The sequence below is a fragment of the Ipomoea triloba genome, chromosome 7 (genome assembly GCF_003576645.1).
Source record: "Ipomoea triloba cultivar NCNSP0323 chromosome 7, ASM357664v1".
NCBI classification, from domain to species: domain Eukaryota; kingdom Viridiplantae; phylum Streptophyta; class Magnoliopsida; order Solanales; family Convolvulaceae; genus Ipomoea; species Ipomoea triloba.
Genome location: NC_044922.1, coordinates 5565907 through 5589764, shown reverse-complemented (window position 1 = coordinate 5589764; position 23858 = coordinate 5565907). Strand labels below are relative to the sequence as shown.

The window sequence follows — 23858 nt, the reverse complement described above, 5'->3', positions numbered from 1 at the left end:
TTCTTTTTTTTTCTTCAATAGTTTTAGGTTTCTTCAAAAATTTTTATGAACCCACCAATGTATATCAATTATATTTTATTTATATATTATATTTATAATTAAATTAAGTCGGTCAAAATATCATTTAATTGATAATTATAAAATTTTAATTAAAATAATATGTATTTTTAGTACTATTGACGCTATTAAAATCATGTTGTTAAAATGATATATTACGTTAAAGAAATGAAAAAACATTTAATTACGTTAAAATAACATTTACCTTTTCTTAAAGAAATATATATATATAAAAAACAGTTGGTCGTTGCCAAGAAAAAACTCTATTGGTAATGCTCGTGCGTCAGTGCGTGGTGGTGGCAACAAGGTGAAAGCTTTCATATTTTAAAGCATATAATTAAGATTAGTGGAATAGTCAATGTTAATTATTAAGCGGTTGAAAATTATTACAATGGGGTGGAAAGAGTGAAAGACCGCAACATGGCGGACATATTTTTACATTTTAAAGTCTCATTTTCTTAACCATTTAAGATGGTAAAGAAAGTCAACGCATAAGTCATTGGTATTTCCACTATTTTACTTTTTTTTGATACATTATATTTTCAACTTAGGATAAACTAATCATAACTCTTTAAAATTCTTGCCCAAAAATGTTAGAGGAGATATATAGCGAGTTGTTTAGTAAGTCCTTTGTCTATACACTTTATACACAAAAAGCCTTTATCACTTGATTTATTTATTTATTTATGCTTTGGGTCTCCCAACAACCCCACCCAACTGTTAGAGCAAGACTTTCAAGGTAAATCTTGAGTCATTGAGCTAAGCTATATGAGACATTTCCACTTTATTAATGCAGCATATCCTTGGGTCTTCAGATATGAGTCAATCTTGCAACTCCAACTAATTCATTCAAAAAGAAAAACATTCCCTTTAGCTAGTTTGCATGTATGATGAACTTATTCACAGAGCACTTGGTTTCAATGGAAAGGTGTGTGGTTTTGGTTGTTCTAAATCTAATGCTAGCCCTTTGCAGGGTAACTCAGGCTGGGGCTGATAAGGCTGCTTTATTGGCATTCAAAGCCACCATAACTTCCGATCCCTTTGACATCTTGTCCAAAAACTGGTCTCATCAAACTCCATATTGTGATTGGATTGGTGTTACCTGCAACGCCAAGCACCAAAGAGTGACCCAATTGAATCTCTTCAATATGGGTCTCAACGGCACCATTCCTCAGGAGATTGGTGGCCTCTCATTCCTTGCAACTTTCAACATCAGCGCTAATAATTTCCATGGCCATATCCCAGAAAGCATTGGATTCTTGACCAAACTCCAGACTTTGGATATGTCCTACAACCATCTCTCTGGAAATATTCCTGCAACTATGTACAACGTTTCTTCCTTGCGTTTTGTAGACTTGAGAAACAATCTTCTCTCGGGGACGCTCCCCGAGGGCGTTTGTGATCACTTCAGGCAGCTACAAGGCCTGTCTCTTTCAGCAAATCGATTCAGTGGTCACATTCCATCAGGTCTACACAAATGTATGGAGCTTAGATTTTTGCTCTTAGGAGATAATGAATTTCAAGGAAGCATACCACCTGAAATTGGCAACTCTTCGAAACTTGAGTGGTTACTGCTATATGGTAACAATTTGACAGGTGAGATTATTGTTTTTCTTATCTAAATTTAGTGGCATATATGAATATGAATGCCAATATAATTTTCGTATTAACAGGAGATTTGCCTTGGACAATCTTCAATACTTCATCTTTAGCAGTACTTGACCTTCATGCTAATGAAATCTCTGGAACTCTTCCAAATGACCTCTGTTATCTCCTTCCGGAATTGGAGTATCTGGATATTGCCATAAACAAAATTCATGGAGAAATCCCTCAAGCTCTATCCAGTTGCAGGAGACTTGAAGTACTTTCCATGTCTCACAATCAACTCTCCGGAAGATTCCCTACTCAAATCTGCAACATATCATCTCTTCAGGAGCTTTATCTTGCAAGAATGAACTTGACAGGTAACTTCAAAAATATCTCTGCGATTCTGTTCTTTCAAATGGCATCTAGTATGATAATTGTTCTATATCCATTGTCTATCATAAATTTTACTTATCCTACCATGAGTTAACTATATTTATAGATAAGTCATAGAGTAAATTATTTGGTTAAAGTTTTTGGTCTATTTGAATTTTCCTTATAAACATAATGGATTAATAGAAAGAAAGATTTTATGCAACTTTATTACAGGCTAATGCTATATTTGAAAATAAGTATTTTAACAGGTTGACATATGTGTAGGTTGGCTCATAAATTTTTACATAATTACAGGAAATCTACCAAATGAAATTGGGAAGTTGTCAATCCTTCAAGATTTCGGAGTTTTTAAAAACCACTTGACCGGTACAATACCCCCTTCAATTGGTAATATATCAACTTTGGAGAATTTTGATGTCCATGACAACAATATGGATGGTAATATTCCTCCAGAGCTAGGAAAACTATCAAGTCTTAAAGGATTGGCACTTGGATCAAATAATTTCAGTGGCGAAATACCATCCACAATTTTCAACAACTCTGGATTACAATTGATTGCGATGTCATTAAATAACCTTTCTGGCAATCTTCAACCAGGGCTAAGACATTGGATGTCCCCAAGCCTTTCAAAGCTTTATCTTGGAGCAAACCAATTCAGTGGAACCATTCCTAGCACAATATCAAATGCCACCCAACTCATAGAACTTGATCTTGGACTTAACATGTTTAGTGGCCATATACCTTTAGTGGTTGCAAATTTACACCAACTTGAATATTTTTCTATAGAATACAACCAAATCACAAATGATCCCTCTGCCCATGAACTAAGCCTACTCACATCATTGTCCAAATGCAAAAATTTAAAACAGATTGTTTTGAATGGCAATCCATTCAACACATTTCTTCCCAGCTTTTTAGATCTAGGCAATAAATCTTTGCCTTTGGAATACTTATATGCAAGTGAGTGTCACTTAAAAGGCAGCATTCCAAGTGGAATTAGCAACTTTAGCAACTTGGTTTCCTTGGAGTTAAACGACGACAAGCTCTCGGGCTCGTTTCCTGAAACATTGGGGCATTTGCTGAGGTTACAGGGTTTATACCTACATAATAATGAAATTGAGGGATCAATACCAAAAACCTTGTGTTATTTGAAGGACTTGTCTGAATTGGATCTTGGAGACAATAAGCTCATGGGAAAAATACCAAGTTGTTTTGGCAAAATAACTTCTTTGAGAAAACTATATTTGGGTTCCAATTTACTTACATCTACTATACCACATGACTTGTGGAACAACAAGGATGTATTGGAGCTAGACTTGTCCTACAATTCTCTTAGTGGTTCTCTGTCTTCTGAAATTGGAAGTATGCACAACATGGTACAGTTATATTTGTCAGGTAACCAATTTTCTGGAGAAATTCCTGACATTATTGGGCAACTTCAGAATTTGTTGAATCTCGATCTATCATCAAATAGGCTTGGTGGTTCTATCCCTCAATCATTTGATAGTTTGATAAACTTGCAACAACTAGATTTGTCTAACAACACCCTCTCTGGTGGTATTCCAATGTCATTGCAGAAACTCAAATATCTTGTGTACATAAATCTGTCTTTCAATGATCTCAGTGGTAGAATTCCAAATGATGGACCTTTTGCAAAATTCAGCATGGAATCATTCAAGGGTAACAAGGAATTATGTGGAGCTTCCCGGTTCCATGTCATGGAATGCAAAGAAGGTAAAGAAAGACCGAGAAACACTGCCATATTTCACAAGTATGTTCTGCCATCTCTTGTATCTGTGGTTGTTGTTGTTGTTCTACTGGTTTTGTTGCTTACGTTTTGGAAGAGGAATAATCGAAGAGAACCTCAGGCTGAAAGTGTACTTGATGTTACCCTCAAGAGGATTTCATACTATGAAATTCTTGGTGCTACAGAAGACTTTGATGAGAGCAACTTGATTGGGAGGGGGAGTTTTAGCTCAGTGTTCAAGGGCACTTTTGCTGATGGGGTGATTGCTGCTGTAAAAGTCTTCAATTTGGATGTGCAAGATTCAGTCAGGAGCTTTGATGTAGAGTGTCAAGTGCTAAAGGATATTCGCCATAGAAATCTTGTCAAAGTAATAACCAGTTGTTCCAACCTCGACTTCAGAGCTTTGATTTTAGAGTATATGCCCAATGGGAGCCTAGACAAATGGCTCTATTCACATAATTATTTCCTAGATATCTATCAGAGGCTAGGAATAATGATGGACGTTGCGAATGCGCTCGAATACTTGCATCGTGGCCATTCTTTCCCAGTGGTTCATTGTGATTTGAAGCCTGGCAACATTCTTTTAGATGAAAACATGGTTGCACATGTTGGTGACTTTGGTATAGCTAAGCTACTGGAAAAAGATAAGGCCACTAAACAGACAAAAACCATGGGCACAGTTGGATACATGGCTCCAGGTGAACACAGATCACTCTCTAATTTAATTTGTAGTTAAAAGTTTAAGATATATGAAAGTAATTAATTGTATGTTCATATTTTTTGTCACAATTGCAGAGTATGGTTCTGCAGGAATTATATCTACCATGGGAGATGTATATAGTTATGGGATTTTACTAATGGAAGTGTTCACGAGAAAGAAACCCACAGATGAGATGTTCCAAGGAGACTTCACCATGAGGAGATGGGTGTCTGATTTATTGCCTGATGCAATAATGCAAATTGTTGATTCCAATTTACTGACAGAAGAACAAAGCTGGCAAGAAATAGAGGAGTGCTTCTTGATGGTGATGGGATTAGCTTTGGAATGCACAGCTGATTTTCCAGAGGAGAGAATCAGCATGGAAGATGTGATAGTAAGACTCAAGCATACACAACAAAAGTTCAACCAAAATGTCTCTATAAGTTTAGTAGTAATAAACTAGTTTGCATTCTTTGAATTTGAAATAATGTTGCTCATGTTTTCACTGTTAATGAAGGACAGTATGTGGTGCTATTTTTGTTTTTTGTAATCTCATGATCAAGTGAAGTGACTACTTCATAAAACCACTAAAATGGAATATATTAAAGATGAGCTCTAGTGTAGTTGAGATGGCTATAGAGAGGCATTGATATTGATGCAGAAGCTTTCCTTATTCCTTCTTGCATTGTCTGTGCTGCTTCAAATTCTCTCTTGCTCTATGTGATTTTGAGCAGTACTCGGCGAATTCCAATGCGTTTAACCATTCAGGCCATGTTTTTTATCAAGTGTAAATTAAAGGGTCAACCCAAACTCCAAATTGTTATTGTTGGTGCATCTATCATAGTAATTCTCCTCTGGCTAAGAATGCCCATACATGCATTCTGCATCTTGACAAGCTCCTAAGTGTGAGCTCAGATCACTCAAAGAGCTCATTTGGTGTCCTCAGATATGAGTCAATCTTGCAACTCCAACTAATTCATTAAAAAAAAAAAAAAACATTTCCTTTAGCTTGCATGTATATATGATAAACTTGTTAACAGAACACTTGGTTTCAATGGAAAGGTATGTGGTTTTGGTTGTGGAATTCAGGGTGGGGCTGATGAGGCTGCTCCATTCGCATCCAAAGCCACCATAACATTGGACCCCTTTGATATCTTGTCTAGCAACTTGGTCTCATTAAACTCCATATTGTGACTAGATTGGTGTTATACCTGCAATGGAGCTTTTTTCCAAAATCGTCTCTCGATCCCATTCTCAATTTTGCATTTCGACTTTTAATTGCACCAATGTGGTTCCTCGACTTTCAAAAACTCACCTAATTCAGTCATTTGTTAGGTATTCCGTTTAATTTTCGTGTATTCACATATTTTGTGCCTAATACACTCACTAATAGTCAAGGGATTATTTTGAAAAAAAAAAACTATTTTATTTATTTCATTTTTGTTTTTGAACCACTTATATTTGTTTTATATTTCAATAGCACCAAGTAGAGTATGCCAGAATTTATACTATTCAATAATAATAATGAATTTTGGTCTAGCCCAACTCAAAAAACGATTGTGATTTTTATTTTCTTTTTGAATTTCCACGTAAAATGTCTTCGTGGTGTAGCCCAATTCAATATTTGTTTTTCCTTTCTCTACTATTCATTCTTGTTACATAAGTTGACCCAATCAGTTTACATTGACAAATTATTGCATGGACCATGGTCCACACCAATCATTATTGCATGGACCATGGTTCATACGGCTATGTGGACCATAAATAAAAAGTACATTTTGAATATACTGAAAGTACATTATTTTGTACATAAACTACATTATTTAAGTACTGAAGTTACATTATTTTATATATATTATCAAATAATGTACCTTCAATACAAAAATAATCTACTTTTAGTATAATAAAAATGTACCTTTTATTTTTGGTCCACACAACTATGTAGACTGGCAAATTATTGCATGGACCATGGTCCGCATAGCTGTGCGGACCAAAAATAAAAGGTACATTTTTATTATACTAAAAGTACATTATTTTTGTATTGAAGGTACATTATGTGATAGTATATATAAAATAATGTAACTTCAGTACTTAAATAATGTACTCTAAAATAATGTAGTTTATGTACAAAAATAATGTACTTTCAATATATTAAAAATGTACATTTTATTTATGATCCACACAGCTGTATGAACCATGATCCATAACGATTGGTGGCTGAGAGCTTGGAAAAAACAATTGACAGCTTCCACCACATTATTGGCCAATTGTAATAATTTCAACCGATTTTTCTTTGGTCATCTTATATATATGCTTTTAAGAAAATGAAATTATGGAGCTATGAATCCTATGATAGCTAAGACAAAAGACAATTGGGCTAAGGGCCTAAAGTTAGAGGAGGAAAAACAAAAGGAGGGAATGTAATTAGTCTTGGGAGAAGGGAGAATGTAGGTCCACAAGGAGTTAAGGGAACGCGATTGGACTTGAGAAAAGGAAGAAAGGTAGGCCCACAAGACTTGGGAGAAGACTTGAACCCTAACTCACAAGCAAATAACAAGAATACTCCTACATTTAATTACCTCCGATCTCTACTCCCATTTTCTACTCTTTATAATGTGGCATGCTCTGTTTTCTTAATATAAGAGTGTAGATCATAATTTTTGTTCATTATTTTTTTTTCTCCAATAAAATTTAAACACTTAATAAGAGTAAAAGTTGAGAGTAGGTTTTAGAGTTCAAGTAGTATTTTTCTTATAACAATAATGTAGCTACACCAACTCATTCCAACTGATAGTGTTAATTGACCGGGTCAACTTATGTAACAAGAATGAATAGTAGAGAAAGGAAAAATGAAACGATATGAATAGTAGAGAAAGGAAAAATGAAACGAAGACATTTTACATGGAAATTCAAAAGGAAAAAAATCACTATCCTTTTTTGGGTTGGGTTAGACCAAAATCCACTACTATTATTGAATAGTATAAATTTTAACATACTCTATTTGGTGCTATTGAAATATAAAACAAATATAAGTGGTCCAAAAATAAAAATGAAATAAATAAAATAATTTTTTTTTGAAAATGGTCCCTCGACTAGTACTGAGTGTAATAGGCACAAAATAGGTGAATAGATCAAAATGTCATCCATTATAACACTGAGTAAACGGAATACCTAACGAAGGATTGAATTGGGTGAATTTTTGAAAGTCGATAGACCATATTTGATGCAATTGAAAGTCAAAATGTAAAATTAAGAATGACAATAGTCCAGAAACCATTTTGAAAAAACGTTTCATTGCAAGTAACACCAATCCAGTCTCAATATGGAGTTTAATGAGACCAGTTGCTAGACAAGATGTTAAAGGGGTCCAATGTTATGGTGGCTTTGGATGCCTACATTAATGAAATGGAAATACCAATGACTTTTGGAGAGGTATGCGTTGATTATTATTATTATTATTATTATTATTATTATTATTATTATTATTTTGCGGTCTTAATGGTTTAGAAAATAAGAGGTGGTTGAGAGCTTGGAAAAAACAATTGAATGCTTCCATCACATTAATGACTCTGTTACAATATAGTACCTATTCATAGCTACTTTCTCAATCAAATGAAGCACAAAGAGCCAATATCGTCTCTACTAAGGCTCGAACTCACCTCTCTCATGTGAGGGTAAGCAAGTAAGATTGATTTTTATTTGGTCATCCTATATATGTTTTTAAGAAAATGAAATTATGGAGCTATGAGACCTAAGACAAAAGACAATTGGGCTAAGGGCCTAAAGTTAGAAGAGAAAAAACAAAAAAAAGAGGGAATGCAATTAAGTGGTTGTTATGTTATGAACCCGGGTCCACCTTGCAAGGTGAACCCAAGTCCATGTTCACAATTCTAGAATTTTATGTTCACTATTTTTGAATTCTATTTTTACAAATTTTGAACTCTATATTCATAATTTTTGAACTCTATGTTAATAATTACAAAACTCTATGTTCACAATTTCAGAACTTTATATTCAATAGTATAACACAATTTTCTAATCTATATAATACTCTGTATATATAATAAAATAAAATTGTAAATATAGAGTTTAAGAATTGTGAATATATATTGAGTAATGTAATTTTGTATATTAAGATTTAAAATTGTGAATATAGAATTCTAAAATTGTGAATATATAAAGTTCTAAAATTATGAATATAGAACTTGAGTCCACCTTACACGTCCATAGCATAATTTGCCGCAATTAAGCTTCGGAGAAGGGAGAATGTAGGTCCACAAGGAGCTAATTAAGAAAATGCAATTGTACTTGAGAAAAGGAAGAAAGGTAGGTTGGGAGAAGACTTCAACCCCTAACCCACAAGCAAACAACAAGAATATTTCTACATGTATTATTGCATGGAACATAGTTCACACAGCTGTGTGGAATATCATAAATAAAATGTATATTTTTAATATACTGAAAGTATATTATTTTTATACATAAACTATATTATTTTAGAGTACATTATTTAAATACTGAAGTTACATTATTTTATATATACTATCAAATAATGTACCTTCAATACAAAAATAATATACTTTTAGTATAATAAAAATGTACCTTTTATTTTTGGTCCACACAGCTATGTGGACCATGGTCCATGCAATAATTTGTCCTCAGCCACCTTGCTATTTTCTAAACCATTAAGACCGCAAAAAAAAGAAAAAAAAAAAAAATCAACGCATAGCTCTCCAAAAGTCAAGTATTTCCACTTCATAAATGTAGGCATATCATAACTTTGGGTCTTCAGACATGAGTGAATCTTGCAACTCCCCAGTAATTCACTAAAAAAAGAAATTCCTTAGTTTGCATATACTATGAGCTTCTTCAAAGAGGACTTGGTATCAATGAGTCGGTGTTTGGTTTTGGTCATTGCCCTTTGCATGGGTGTGGCCTCGGGGGCATCAAATATCTCAGCCGATGAGGCTGCTCTATTGGCATTGAAAGCAGCAATTACGCCTGATCCCTTTGGCATCTTGTCCAACAACTGGTCTCATCACACTCCATATTGTGATTGGATTGGTGTCACTTGTAGCCGTAGGCACCAAAGAGTGACCCAATTGAATCTCTTCAATATGGGTCTCAACGGCACCATTCCTCAGGAGATTGGTGGCCTCTCATTCCTTTCAACTTTCAACATCAGCACTAATAACTTCCATGGCCATATCCCAGAAAGCATTGGATTCTTGTCCAAACTCCAGACTTTGGATCTGTCCTACAATCATCTCACTGGAAACATCCCCGCAACTATATACAACATTTCTTCCTTGCGATTTGTAGTCATGAACTACAATAGTCTCTCAGGGATGCTTCCGGCGGGCATTTGTGATAACTACAGGCAGCTACAAGGCTTGTTTCTTAGATCAAATCGATTGAGTGGTGAGATTCCATCAAGTCTACACAAATGTATGGAACTAAGAGTTTTGAATTTAGAAGAGAATGAATTTCATGGAAGCATACCAACTGAAATTGGCAACTTTTCGAAACTTGAGCGGTTACTGCTATATGGTAACAATTTGACAGGTTAGATTTTCAATCATTCTGTTGTTTTTGGTCTAAATTTAGTGGCATATATACATGGATACAAATTTTGATAGTAGCATACGAATAATGCCTTTCATGATTTGACTATATATCTATCTTGGATCAATAAATTAAATTCAAATGCTACTACTTATTATATGGTGTCGTTATACTATTGCCTTTCAATACGCACAGGAGATTTGCCTTGGACAATTTTCAATATGTCATCTTTAGTAGTACTCGACATTGAGAGGAATGAAATCTCTGGAATTCTTCCAAATGACCTCTGTTATCTCCTTCCGGAATTGGAGTATCTGGATATTGCCCTAAACCATATTCATGGAGAGATCCCTCAATCTCTATCTAGGTGCGGGAGACTTGAAATACTTGCCTTGTCTAGGAATCAACTCACCGGAAGATTCCCTACTCAAATCTGCAACATATCATCTCTTCAAGAGCTTTATCTTGTAGGGATAAACTTGTCAGGTAACTTCAATTCCTAAAATTTCTTGAAACTGTAGCATGTAGGTGCTTTATGTAATTTCATAAAATAATTAACCCTTTATTATCAAAAAAAAAAAATTATTAACCTTTTAATTAAGCATCTAGTTGTAATTTCTAAATGAATTGTTACGGTGAAGCGGTGAAGCGGTGAAGCACCCCAATTGAAAATTTGAAATATTTCTTAACAATTGCTGAGGGAGCGATTGAAATTAATGATGGATTACTTGAACTATGTACTCTAATCGCTCTCTCAAATTAAATAGGGATAAAGGTCAAATAGGCCCTTAAACTATAAGCCAAAGTGCAATTAACCTCCCTAGACTAAGAAAAGCTCCAATTAGCCCCTTTAAGTTCTATTTTTATGCAATTAAGTTAATTAACAGGTTGCCTCTAGGTAACCGGTAATTTTTTAAAAAAAAAATTAAAAACCATAATTTATTTCAAATAAACAAATTTAAAAAAAAAAAAAAAAAACCAACTCCAGAAGCCTGCCATAGCTTCTCCGACGGAGAAGCCTGGCAGAACTCTCCGTACAGTTGGACAGATCGGAGAAGACAGACGGAGAAGTCTGGGCAGGCTTCTCCATCCGGAGAGGCGGCCAGATTGCCGGCTTCTCCTTTGAGGAGAAGCCGGCAATATTCTTTTTGTTTTTTAATTAATTAATTAATTTTTATTTTTCCTTTCAAAAAATATTTATTTATTTAAAGTTTATTTTGAAATTGTAATTTTACCTGTTATTACATGGAGTTTACCTACAAAATAAGTTAATTGTACAATTTTAATAAGTTATGGGTTAAATTGCATGAAAGTGAAGAGATAAAGGGGTACGTTAATTGGAGCTTTTCTTAGTTTAAGCGTTAATTGCACATTTGCACTTTACCTTATAGTTTAAGAGCCTATTTGACCCTTATCCCAATTAAATATACTCTAAGGATGTGTTTGGAAACCCCCGAAAAATAACTTATGAAAAATATTTTCTGGGGTCATTTTCCAGAAAATAACTTTATTTTCTGTGTTTAAATGTATTTTGAAAAACTGTCTTTGTGTGTCAAAAAATGAATAAAATTGTATAAAAAAAAATATTTTAATAATTTTATTTAAAATATAACAAAATTATAATAATATTAAAATAATATTATTTATTTAATTAAAACAACAAAACCCAAAAAAAAACAAAACAAAAACAAAAAAAACAACGCACTCTACCTTCCGGCGGAAACCATTAAAGGTTTTTGCCAGAAACAATGGCGGAAACCACAAATATATTGTAAATGTTAATTTATTTTATTTTAATAAATTAAGTCACATGTATTTTGTACTCAAAAAAAGGTGTCATGTATTTTAATATAAAATTTAAAAAGAAAAATTTTGAGCACTGACTCTGTTACAATGTAGTATCTGGATTTCTCAACTTACTGAAGCACAAAAAGTCAGTATCGCCTCTACTGAGGCTCGAACCTACCCCTTCCATATGGGGTGCAACCGGATGCCACTAAATCACAAGGTCATTTGCAAAATTTAAAATTTTAATTGTTAAAAAATTAAAAATATGAATAAATTGAAATATTAAAATTTAATCCTAATTTTTTTTATCAGCATAGATTAAATTATTGTAAACTGTTTGGATCATGATATAATGAATTAAGTTTTTATTCTAAAAAAAAAAGGTTAGACTTAAAAATATAATACTTAAATAAGATCAAGAGTTTATTACTGAAATGGTCACTTGACTATTGCGAAATTACCAATTTGGTCTTCGACAATTTTTCTTGCCCAATTAAGTCATCGAATTTGAAAATTTTAACTAATTTGGCCCTCCGTTTATTTTGGTGTTAAACAACCTTTAAGTTAGGACCAAATTGGTAATTTTTCTATAGTCAATGGACCATTTCGGTAATTAATTTTTGACTGAAATGGTCTCTTGACTATAATGAAATTTCCAATTTGGTCCCAATTTAACGGATATCAAACGGTAAAATAAACGGAAGACCAAAATGGTTAAAATTTTCAAAGTCGATGACTTAATTGGACAAGAAAAATTGTCGAAGATCAAATTGATAATTTCACAATAGTCGAGGAACCATTTCGGTAATAAACTCTATAATCAATTAATTCTATGCAACTTGCTAACCAGCCGGGCTACTCTAAAGAGACTCACAATTTAAATTGACTCCTAAGCTTTTACATAATTTACAGGATACCTGCCAAAAGAGATTGGGAAGTTGTCAAACCTTCGAGAGTTTAGAATTTTTGTCAATCACTTGACTGGTACAATACCCTCTTCAATTGGCAATATATCAACTTTGGAGAATTTTGTTGTTTATGATAACAATTTCGATGGTAATATTCCTCCAGAGCTAGGAAAGCTATCAAGTCTTAAAGGATTGTCACTTGAATTAAATAATTTTAGTGGCAAAGTACCATCCTCCATATTCAACATGTCTGGATTACAAGTGATTGAGCTGGCAGCTAATAACCTTTATGGCAATCTTGAGCCAGGCCTAAGACATTGGATGTCCCCAAGTCTTCGAAAACTTATTATCGCCAAAAACCAATTCAGTGGAACCATTCCTAGCTCTATATCAAATGCCTCCCAAGTCACATTACTTGATCTTCGGGATAACATGTTTAGTGGCCATGTACCTCCGGAGATTGAAAATTTACAACAACTTGAATACTTTAGCATACAATACAACCAAATCACAGATGATCCATCGACTAATGAGCTAAGCCTGCTCACTTCATTGTTGAAATGCAAGAATTTGAAAATAGTTGGTTTGAGTGGCAATCCATTCAACAAAGTTCTACCTAGCTTGTTAGATATAGGCAATAAATCTGTGTCTTTGGAATTCTTAGAAGCTAGTGATTGTCACTTGAAAGGCAGCATTCCAAGTGGAATTAGTAACTTTATCAATTTCATTTCTTTGGATTTGAGCGACAACAAGCTCTCAGGTTCATTTCCTGAAACATTAGGACGAGGTTTGTTGAGGTTACAGGGTTTATACCTACATAATAATGAAATTGAGGGATCAATACCAAACACCATGTGTTATTTGAAAGAGTTATATGAATTGGATCTCGGAGATAATAAGCTCTCAGGGAAAATACCAAATTGTTTTGAAAATCTATCTTCTTTGAGAAAATTACATTTAAGCTCCAATTCATTAACATCAACTATACCACTTGGCTTCTGGAATAACAAGGATATCTTAGAGATAGACTTGTCCTCCAATTTACTCAATGGTACCTTGTCTTCTGAAATTGGAAGTATGCACAGCATGGTATACCTCAATCTGTCAAGTAACCAATTTTCTGGAGAAATTCCTTCCACCATTGGGCAACTTCAGAATTTGCTTAATCTCTCTCTATCATCAAATAGGCTTCATGGTCCTATTCCTCAGTCATTTGATGGTCTTATAAGCTTGCAAGCATTAGATTTATCCAATAACAACCTCTCTGGTGGTATTCCAAAGTCGATGGAGAAGCTCAAAGATCTAGTGTATCTGAACCTGTCTTTCAATGATCTAAGTGGTAAAATTCCAAATGGTGGACCTTTTACAAATTTTAGCATGGAATCATTCATGGGTAACAACGAACTATGTGGAGCTTCTCGATTCCATGTCATGGAATGCAAAGAAGGTAAAGGAAAACCAAGAAACATTGCCATATTTCTCAAGTATGTTTTGCCATCTCTTGTATCATTGGTTGTTGTTGCTATTCTAATGGTTTGGTTGCTTACATTCTGGAAGAGAAACAAACGAAGAAAACCTTGGGCTGAAGATTCACTTGATGTTGAATTCAAGAGAATTTCATACTATGAAATTCTTGGTGCTACAGAAGACTTTGATGAGAGCAACTTGATAGGCAGGGGGACTTTTAGCTCAGTGTTCAAGGGCACTTTTGTTGATGGGGTGATTGCTGCTGTAAAAGTCTTCAATTTGGATGTGCAAGATTCAGTCAGGAGCTTTGATGTAGAGTGTCAAGTGCTAAGGAATATCCGGCACAGAAATCTTGTCAAAGTAATAACCAGTTGCTCCAACCTCGACTTCAAAGCTCTGATTTTAGAGTATATGCCCAATGGGAGCCTAGACAAATGGCTCTATTCACATAATTATTTCCTAGATATCTATCAGAGGCTAGGAATAATGATGGACGTTGCGAATGCCCTCGAGTACTTGCATCATGGTCATTCTTTTCCAGTGGTTCATTGTGATTTGAAGCCAGGTAACATTCTTTTAGATGAAAACATGGTTGCACATGTTGGTGACTTTGGTATAGCTAAGCTACTGGAAAAAGATAAGGCCACTAAGCAGACAAAAACCATGGGCACCGTTGGATACATGGCTCCAGGTGAGCTCACTCTCTAATTTAATTTGTAGTTGAAAGTTTAGGATATATGGAAGTAATTGTATGTTCATATTTTTTACACATTGCAGAGTATGGTTCTGCAGGAATTATATCTAGCATGGGAGATGTATACAGTTTTGGGATTCTATTAATGGAAGTTTTCACAAGAAAGAAGCCCACTGATGAAACGTTCCAAGGAGACTTCACCATGAGGAAATGGGTGTCTGATTCATTACCTGATGCAATAATGCAGATTGTTGACTCCAATTTAGTGACAGGAGAAGGTGTTGAGCAAGAAATAGAGGAGTGCTTCTTGATGGTGATGGGATTAGCAATGGAATGCACAGTTGATTTTCCAGAGGACAGAATCAGAATGGAAGATGTCATAGTAAGACTCAAGAATACACAACAAAAGTTCAACCAAAATGTCTCTATAAGTTTAGTAATAAACTAGTTTTTATGCTTTGAGAAAATGAGGTTGGAAGAAGATTTGAACACCAATGTTTGATAAAATGCAGCAATTGAAAAATGGGATCTAATCTCAATTGGAAGTCCAATGAGCATGAGAATGACTTTGACATTGAGTAGTATCTTCCTTGATCAATGTTAATTTATCACATGATCCCTAGCCTAAGAAAACTCTATGGCATTAGGCAAGAGTGGCTTATAATTAGCCCAAGCCCCTACTATCACCTAATTTTTTTGCTTTGCTTGTTACTTGTTTTTTTTACACTTGTTACTTGTTTTTTACACTCTCAATCTAATTATTCGAACTAGATTCCAAACACTAGACACTTTTGTACTTAACCACCTACTATTCAACTCCCTTTCAGTCACTTCTTGAGACAATATCCAATGTGAGCATACCTTCGGTTCACTTCTTGAGACAATATCACCTACTATTTGTTGCATTTAGTTTAAATTTATTTATTTGTGTTGCTTCCACTTGGATACAATCGAAGTAGCTTCGAATTAATCTGATTTAGTATTAAATTGATTTCCAATTATAATGATGCTACTGGTGGTGGGAGCTGAGATATGCAATACTACTTGAACTCCAAAACCAGTTATTGTTGGTGCATCATATAATTCTTCGATCTCTGGCTAAGAATGCCCATACATGCATTCTGCATCTTGACTAACTCCAACTGTGTTCCCTTACCTCCTTGTGGACCTACATTCTCCCTTCTCCGATCCCAAGCTTAATTGCATTCCCTCTCTTTTTTTTTTTCTCCTCTAACTTTAGGCCCTTAGCCCAATTGTCTTTTGTCTTAGGTCTCATAGCTCCATAATTTCATTTTCTTAAAATCATATATAAGATGACCAAATAAAAATCAATGTTACTTATAATAAATAAACGGTTGAAATTATTACAATTGACCAATAATGTGGTGGAAGCTTTCAATTGTTTTTTTGACTTTTTTACAAGCTCTCAGCCACCTCCTATTTTCTAAAACCATTAAGACAGCAAAAAAAAAAAAATAGTAATAATAATGTAGGCATAGCTCTGTAAAAGTCATTGGTATTTCCACTTCATTAATGTAGGCATATCATAACTTTGGGTCTTCAGACATGAATGAATCTTGCAACTCCCAGTAATTCACTCAAAAAAGAAACTCCTTAGTTTGCAATTTGCATATACTATGAGCTTCTTCAAAGAGCACTTGGTATCAATTACTCGGTGTTTGGTTTTGGTCATTATTGCCCTTTGCATGGCTGTGGCTTTGGGGTCATCAAATAGCTCAGCTGATGATGATGAGGCTGCTTTATTGGCCTTCAAAACAGCAATTATATCCGATCCCTTTGGCATCTTGGCCAATAACTGGTCTCATCACACTCCATACTGTGATTGGATTGGTGTTACTTGTAGCCGTAGGCACCAAAGAGTGACCCAATTGAATCTCTTCAATATGGGTCTCCACGGCACCATTCCTGAGGAAATTGGTGGCCTCTCATTCCTTTCAACTTTCAACATCAGCGCTAATAGTTTCCATGGCCATATCCCAGAAAGCATTGGATTCTTGACCAAACTCCAGAGTTTGGATCTGTCCAGCAACAATCTCACAGGAAAGATTCCTGCAACTATGTACAATGTTTCTTCCTTGCAAATTGTAGACTTGAGAAATAATCATCTCTCAGGGACGCTCCCAGAGGGCATATGTGATAATTACTTCAGGCAGCTACAAGGCTTATATCTTTCAGCGAATCGATTGAGTGGTGAGATTCCATCAAGTCTACCCAAATGTATAGACCTTAGATTTTTGAATTTAGGAGACAATGAATTTCATGGAAGCATACCACCTGAAATTGGCAACTTTTCCAAGCTCGAGTGGTTAATGCTATATGGCAACAACTTGACAGGTCAGATTTCCGGTCCTTTACTTTTTTGTCTCAGATTATAGTAGTACATATATACATACGGCTACCAAGTTTATATTTATATAGGAAAAATTGTAATTTTTACTCCTCCATAATATGTCAATTATCTATGTTACCCCTAAATTATTAGTGGTGTAAATGTTACTACTCAATTTTCAAAAACGGTGCATATATTGCCCTTCCCATAACGAAGGAGGGGCAATATTTACACTACGGGAGGGACAATATATGTACCATTTTTTTAAAATTGAGAGGCAATATTTACACTACTAATAATTCAGGGGTGACATTAATAATTGACATATTATGAAAGGCATAAATTACAATTTTCCCTATTTATATATGTAGCTATTGCTCCCCATATAATAGTGTGGACATTTAGATGAAATCAGACGAATGGGAATTGATGTAGATGAGAAAAAATACAGAGGCAATTTTGTAATTTGTTTGATATATGTTTTGGTAGTGCATAAAGAGTTGTTAAGTGGTGCACTTATGAGTGCTCTATGGTCCATTACTTGATGCTCTGTAGTGTACTGCTAAGTGGCTGAAAATCAACCAAAAAGAAAAACACGCAATGACATTTTTGTAATTTTGTGGGCCATGTATATTTCGGTGGTGCACTAAATGCTGATGTGTAGTGCATTTATGAGTGGTATGTGGTGTACTTATGAGTGCTCCGTGGTGCACCACCAAAAAGGGAAAAAACGATGTGAGTTCGATAGACCCGTTGAATGGTACCATTGGACCGATGGGTCATTTGAACCCGAATAGTGCAATACTAAGTGTTCAATCGATCAAGTGCACCACATATTACTTTAAAGTGCACGACATAGCACTTATAAATGCATCACATACTAGCATGTATTGCACCGCTGGGAATAGTGCAATACTAAGTGTATTATAGATCAAGTCCATCATGTATCACTCAAAAGAGTACTATTGTGCACTCATAAGTGCACCACACACTAACACGTATTCACCGTCGAAATATACATGTTGCATGAAATTACGAAATTGTCACCACCTATTTTTCCCTCTTCATTGATTTACATCCGTTTGGCCTTAGCTCATGCATCCTACGACTCCAACATGTCCGCACTATAGAAGAGAGCTGATATATATATATATATATATATATATATATATATATATATATATATATATCCGATCCCTATTCTTATGTTAAATTAATCTGATTCCTTCCTTATACTGACTGACTGACTTTAATGTATAGGAGATTTACCTTGGACAATCTTCAATATATCATCATTAGTAAAGCTTAATATTCGCACGAATGAAATCTCTGGAATCCTTCCAAACGACCTCTGTTATCAAATTCCGGAATTGGAGTATCTGGATATTTCCATAAACCAAATTCATGGAGAAATCCCTCAAGTTCTATCTAATTGCAGGAGACTTCAAGTGCTCTCCATGTCTAACAATCAACTCTCCGGAAGATTCCCTACTCAAATCTGCAACATATCATCTCTCCAGGAGCTTTATCTTACAGAAATGAACTTGACAGGTAACTTCAATTCAAAAAATTTCATGAAATTGAAATTTAAAGAATTTTAAAATAGTGAGGTCATAATGGTCCATGGGCAGTGAAACACCCCAACTAGACCCTTTGGACTCCAGTAGAAATTTTGGAAGGAACGATTAGAGTGGTGCAATTTGACAAATTATACCATGTACTAGGTTATATCACCTTGCATTGTGGATCTGGTCCAAAGCAACTGCAATTAACATATTATGTATTTTCAATTAACAAATTATGCACCTATACATAAATTGAAGATATATATTACATTAAGGCATATATATAATATGTTAATTGAAGTAGACACATAATATATTAACTTATAGACACATAATCTAAACATTGTTTTGGATTAGAGTCTACCCTGCAAGGTGGACCATGGTACATGGTATAACAATTAGTGCAGTTGGAGCACTGAAACATCCTAACTGAAATTTTGCAGGGTACTTGCCAAAGGAGATTGGGAAGTTGTCAATCCTTCGAGGGTTTAGAGTTTATGAAAACCGCTTGACGGGTACAATACCCCCTTCTATTGGCAATATATCGACTTTGGAGACCTTTTTTGTTTCTGATAACAATTTGGGTGGTAATCTTCCTCCAGAGCTAGGAAAGCTATCAAGTCTTAAAGGATTGTCAGTTAGTTCAAATAATTTTAGTGGTGAAGTACCATCCTCCATTTTCAACATCTCTGGACTACAAGTGATTGAGTTGTCATTAAATGAACTTTTTGGCAATCTTCAACCAGGCCTAAGACATTGGATTTCACCAAGTCTTGAAGGACTTCTTCTAGCCAATAACCAATTCAGTGGAACCATTCCTAGCACTATATCAAATGCCTCCCAACTCATAATGCTTGATCTTGGGAATAACATGTTCAGTGGCCATGTACCTTTGGTGGTTGAAAATTTACACCAACTTCAATTTTTTGCCATAGAGCACAACCATATCACAAATGATCCATCGGCCAATGAACTGAGCCTACTCACTTCATTGTCGAAATGCAAGAATCTGAAAATGGTTATTTTGGAAGGCAATCCATTCAACACAGTTCTTCCCGACTCATTAGATGTTGGAAATATGTCATCATCGCTGAAATCCTTGTATGCAGCTGATTGTCACTTTAAAGGCAGCATACCTAGTGGAATCAGCAACTTTAGCAACTTGATTTCTTTGGATTTGGCCAAAAACAACCTCTCAGGTTCGCTTCCTAGAACATTGGGACATTTGCTGAGGTTACAGGGTTTACGCCTACATAATAATAAAATTGAGGGATCAATACAGAACACCTTATGTTATCTGAAGGACTTATCTTACTTGTATCTCAGTGACAATAAGCTCTCAGGGAGCATACCGAGTTGTTTTGGGAATATATCTTCTTTGAGAAAAATATATTTAGGTTCCAATTTATTTACCTCGACTGTACCGATTGGCTTTTGGAATAACAAGGATGTCTTGGAGCTGGACTTGTCATCCAATTTTCTTGGTGATTCCTTGCCTCTTGAAATTGGAAGTATGCAGAGCATGGTAAAGTTATATCTGTCACGTAATCGATTTTCTGGAGAAATTCCTAACACCATTGGGCAACTTCAGAATTTGCTTATTCTCTCTCTATCATCAAATAAGCTTCATGGTCCTATTCCTCAGTCATTTGGTAGTTTGATAAGCTTGCAGGGATTAGATTTATCTAATAACAGCCTCTCAGGTGGGATTCCAAAGTCGATGGAGAAGCTTAAAGATCTAGTGTATCTGAACCTGTCTTTCAATGATCTAAGTGGTAAAATTCCAAATGGTGGGCCTTTTGCAAAATTTAGCATGGAATCATTCATGGGTAACAAGAAACTATGTGGAGCTTCTCGATTCCACGTCATGGAATGCAAAGACGGTAAAGGAAAACCGAGAAACATTGCCATGTTTCTCAAGTATGTTTTGCCATCTCTTGTATCTGTGGTTGTAATTGCTATTCTACTGGTTTGGTTGCTTACGTTCTGGAAGAGAAACAAACAAAGGGAACCTCGGGCTGAAGATTCACTTTATGTTGCACTCAAGAGGATTTCATACTATGAAATTCTTCGTGCTACTGAAGACTTTGATGAGAGTAACTTGATAGGCAGGGGGAGTTTTAGCTCAGTGTTCAAGGGGACTTTTGCTGCTGGGCTGGTTGCTGCTATAAAGGTCTTCAATTTGGATGTGCAAGATTCAATCAGAAGCTTTGAAGTAGAGTGCGAAGTGCTAAGGAATATTCGACATAGAAATCTTGTCAAAGTAATAACCAGTTGTTCCAACCTTGATTTCAAAGCTCTGATTTTGGAGTATATGCCCAATGGGAGCCTAGATAAATGGCTATATTCACATAATTATTTCCTAGATATCTATCAGAGGCTAGGAATAATGATAAATATTGCGAATGCGCTGGAGTATTTGCATCATGGCCATTCTTTTCCCGTGGTTCATTGTGATTTGAAGCCTGGCAACATTCTTTTAGATGAAAACATGGCTGCACATGTTGGTGACTTTGGTATAGCAAAACTACTCGACAGAGATAAGGCCACTAAGCAGACAAAAACCATGGGCACAGTTGGATACATGGCTCCAGGTGAACTCACTCAGCTCTCTAATTTAATTTGTAATTTGTAATTTAGGATATATGGAAGTAATTGTTTATATTTTTTGCACAATTGCAGAGTATGGTTCTGCAGGAATTATATCGACCATGGGAGATGTATACAGTTTTGGGATTCTACTAATGGAAGTTTTCACAAGAAAGAAACCCACAGATGAGATGTTCCAAGGAGACTTCACCATGAGGAGATGGGTGTCTGATTCATTGCCTGATGCAATAATGCAAATTGTTGACTCCAATTTAGTGACAAGAGAAGATGGTGGGCAAGAAATAGAGCAGTGCTTCGTGATTGTCATGGGATTAGCTCTGGAATGCACGACTGATTTCCCAGAGGAGAGGATTACCATGAAAGATGTCATAGTAAGACTCAAGCATGCACTGCAAAAGTTCAACCAAAATGTCTCTGTAAGTTTAGTAATAAACTAGTTTGCACTTTGCATGTTTTGAAATGTTGCTCGTTACTTGGATATTGTACAATAAAATAACCTGTGACATGTGTTTCCAAAGTTTAAACACTTGAATATTTTACCCTATAGCCTGCCCTTTTTTCAACCAAAATGTCTCTATATGTTTAGCAAGCAATATACTTTCTTTTTTCTTTTTTAATATATAAAACTTTTGTTGCATCATATGCATATCGTTTTGAAAGACCCATAAGACATAAGGCATAGTAGTATTTTTTATGTAAAAAGAAAAATGAATATATGTATATCAGATATAGTAGTATTTTTTATGTAAAAATTTTATGAAAATTGGGGTCCAATCACTTTGAAAGTATTGAATATAAACAAGAATGGAAGTTGTTAATGAGTATGATTAGAAATAGGCAGGGCAATTTGAATGTGATTAAAATTAGGTAGGTCAATTTGGGCATGATTATGGAAGGGTGGCATTGAGATAAATTGGAAAAATTCATAACCTTAGCATATGTAAGGGCAATTTTTTGATAATTTTGGTTTTCAAACAAGTTTTCAATTTTGATTTTGGCATCTCTTCAACTCTTTAAGTCTCAAACAATAAAATTGCAAAACATCAATTAATTACGGTAATACATAATTTGATATCAAAAGTTTGGCGTATGATTTTGCATCTAAGCATGACCAATGTATGATATTTTTTAAATGAAATATTAGATGTATTATTTTTTAATATATTATTTTTTGGCATAATTTTTAAACAATTATATATATATATAAGAGGGGCCAAATTAGAATATTGCACAGGACCCCTATTTTGATTGGAATGGTCCTGTTTTTAAGTTCAATAGAGAACAATCTTCTTATTAAAAAAATGTTGAATAATCAACGTAACCTTCCATCTGGGATGATCAAACGAACAATATTGAAAATAAAAGAAAAGTGTAATTACATTTTTGTAATTATTATGAACTTTAGAAGTACACGGAATAAAATTTGACAATGCAACATCTAATAATTAATAGTGCAGTCAAGATATACCAAGAGTGCATCAAGTTTGTTGCATGGTAATGTCCCTGGTAAGGTCTGATTGTTATCCGTAAGTCTTGTTTTGACAGCGGGAAGGTTAACTTTGCATATCAGTTCATCTTATCGTGCAAACAAACTTGAGAGTGTACTCTTTTCAGACCTTAAGTGTGATCCTAGCATACACTTGCAACCTTTTCTCAATGCACAACAAAAGTTAAAAATAATTACATGTATCCCTTATTATATAATCAAATTTATCACAAATAACTCAATCATATACAATATTTTACCCAGACTATTACGTACAAATTGTTGCGCCCGCGGAAGTGGGATAGATCAGATTGCAACAATAATTTGAGAAAGAAAAATAAATGAGGCACAGATTTTACGTGGAAAACCCCTAAACAAATTAGGGTAAAAACCACGGACAAGGGTAGAAGAATTTCACTATGAGAAAATAGGAGTTACAACCACTCTCTAACTAACAAGGAGAAAACAAGGATAATTCTCTCTTGCTAGGAAGGAGAAATACACTCAACAAACTCTCTAATATCTCTAGTATATGAGGGAAGAATAGAATGATTTGGGATGACAAGAATGGCAAATGACCTCCCTATTTATAGTTGAGAAATTGAGGTCATTTTGTAGTTAGTCCAAAGTTTAGGGACCAAATAATAAATATTTTGGTAAGTGCCTAACTCCATTCCTAACCCTTTTTGACTTGCCTAATTCTTTGTCAATTGTTGATATTTGCCTAATTATGGCTGCTGCAACATTCTTTGCCGACACAAATACATATTGATAGAATAAAATATAAATTTTATAAATTAAGTAATTTATTTATTACTGTTTTTCAATTATGTTAATATAATCATAATTTTTCTGTTGGACACTCATTTTTTTCTCATAAGTAAAAGAGAACCCATGTGATAAACGAGTATCCTTTAATTTGTTCAACTAAGACTCTAATA

The 23858-nt window shown here is 34.7% G+C and overlaps 3 protein-coding genes across 3 annotated transcripts; all 3 read left to right on the top strand.

Moving 5' to 3' along the window:
* The first annotated feature begins 977 nt into the window (after nt 1-977).
* On the top strand, nt 978-5678 carry LOC116025499 (putative receptor-like protein kinase At3g47110). Its single transcript, XM_031266734.1, has 5 exons — nt 978-1653; nt 1731-2021; nt 2332-4482; nt 4580-4878; nt 5574-5678. Exons 1-5 carry the CDS (start codon nt 978-980, stop codon nt 5676-5678), a joined length of 3522 nt encoding a protein of 1173 aa, XP_031122594.1.
* A 3695-nt stretch (nt 5679-9373) lies between these two features.
* Nucleotides 9374-16499, top strand: LOC116025498 (receptor kinase-like protein Xa21). The gene is made up of 5 exons (XM_031266733.1): nt 9374-10049; nt 10245-10535; nt 12750-14903; nt 14990-15288; nt 16446-16499. Exons 1-5 carry the CDS (start codon nt 9374-9376, stop codon nt 16497-16499), a joined length of 3474 nt encoding a protein of 1157 aa, XP_031122593.1.
* Nucleotides 16500-16543: 44 nt separating this feature from the next.
* On the top strand, nt 16544-21868 carry LOC116025497 (LRR receptor-like serine/threonine-protein kinase EFR). Its single transcript, XM_031266732.1, has 4 exons — nt 16544-17261; nt 18517-18807; nt 19265-21415; nt 21504-21868. Exons 1-4 carry the CDS (start codon nt 16544-16546, stop codon nt 21866-21868), a joined length of 3525 nt encoding a protein of 1174 aa, XP_031122592.1.
* Nucleotides 21869-23858: the final 1990 nt, after the last annotated feature.

Bases quoted from the DNA above. Each gene is read 5' to 3' on its own strand.
- LOC116025498 (XM_031266733.1), top strand. From the start codon at position 9,374: ATGAGTCGGTGTTTGGTTTTGGTCATTGCCCTTTGCATGGGTGTGGCC. The intron at 10,536-12,749 runs GTAACTTCAATT...CATAATTTACAG, and splicing joins TGTAGGGATAAACTTGTCAG to GATACCTGCCAAAAGAGATT. The intron at 14,904-14,989 runs GTGAGCTCACTC...TACACATTGCAG, and splicing joins CGTTGGATACATGGCTCCAG to AGTATGGTTCTGCAGGAATT.
- LOC116025499 (XM_031266734.1), top strand. From the start codon at position 978: ATGGAAAGGTGTGTGGTTTTGGTTGTTCTAAATCTAATGCTAGCCCTT. The intron at 1,654-1,730 runs GTGAGATTATTG...TCGTATTAACAG, and splicing joins ATATGGTAACAATTTGACAG to GAGATTTGCCTTGGACAATC. The intron at 2,022-2,331 runs GTAACTTCAAAA...ACATAATTACAG, and splicing joins TGCAAGAATGAACTTGACAG to GAAATCTACCAAATGAAATT.
- LOC116025497 (XM_031266732.1), top strand. From the start codon at position 16,544: ATGAGCTTCTTCAAAGAGCACTTGGTATCAATTACTCGGTGTTTGGTT. The intron at 17,262-18,516 runs GTCAGATTTCCG...TTTAATGTATAG, and splicing joins ATATGGCAACAACTTGACAG to GAGATTTACCTTGGACAATC. The intron at 18,808-19,264 runs GTAACTTCAATT...GAAATTTTGCAG, and splicing joins TACAGAAATGAACTTGACAG to GGTACTTGCCAAAGGAGATT.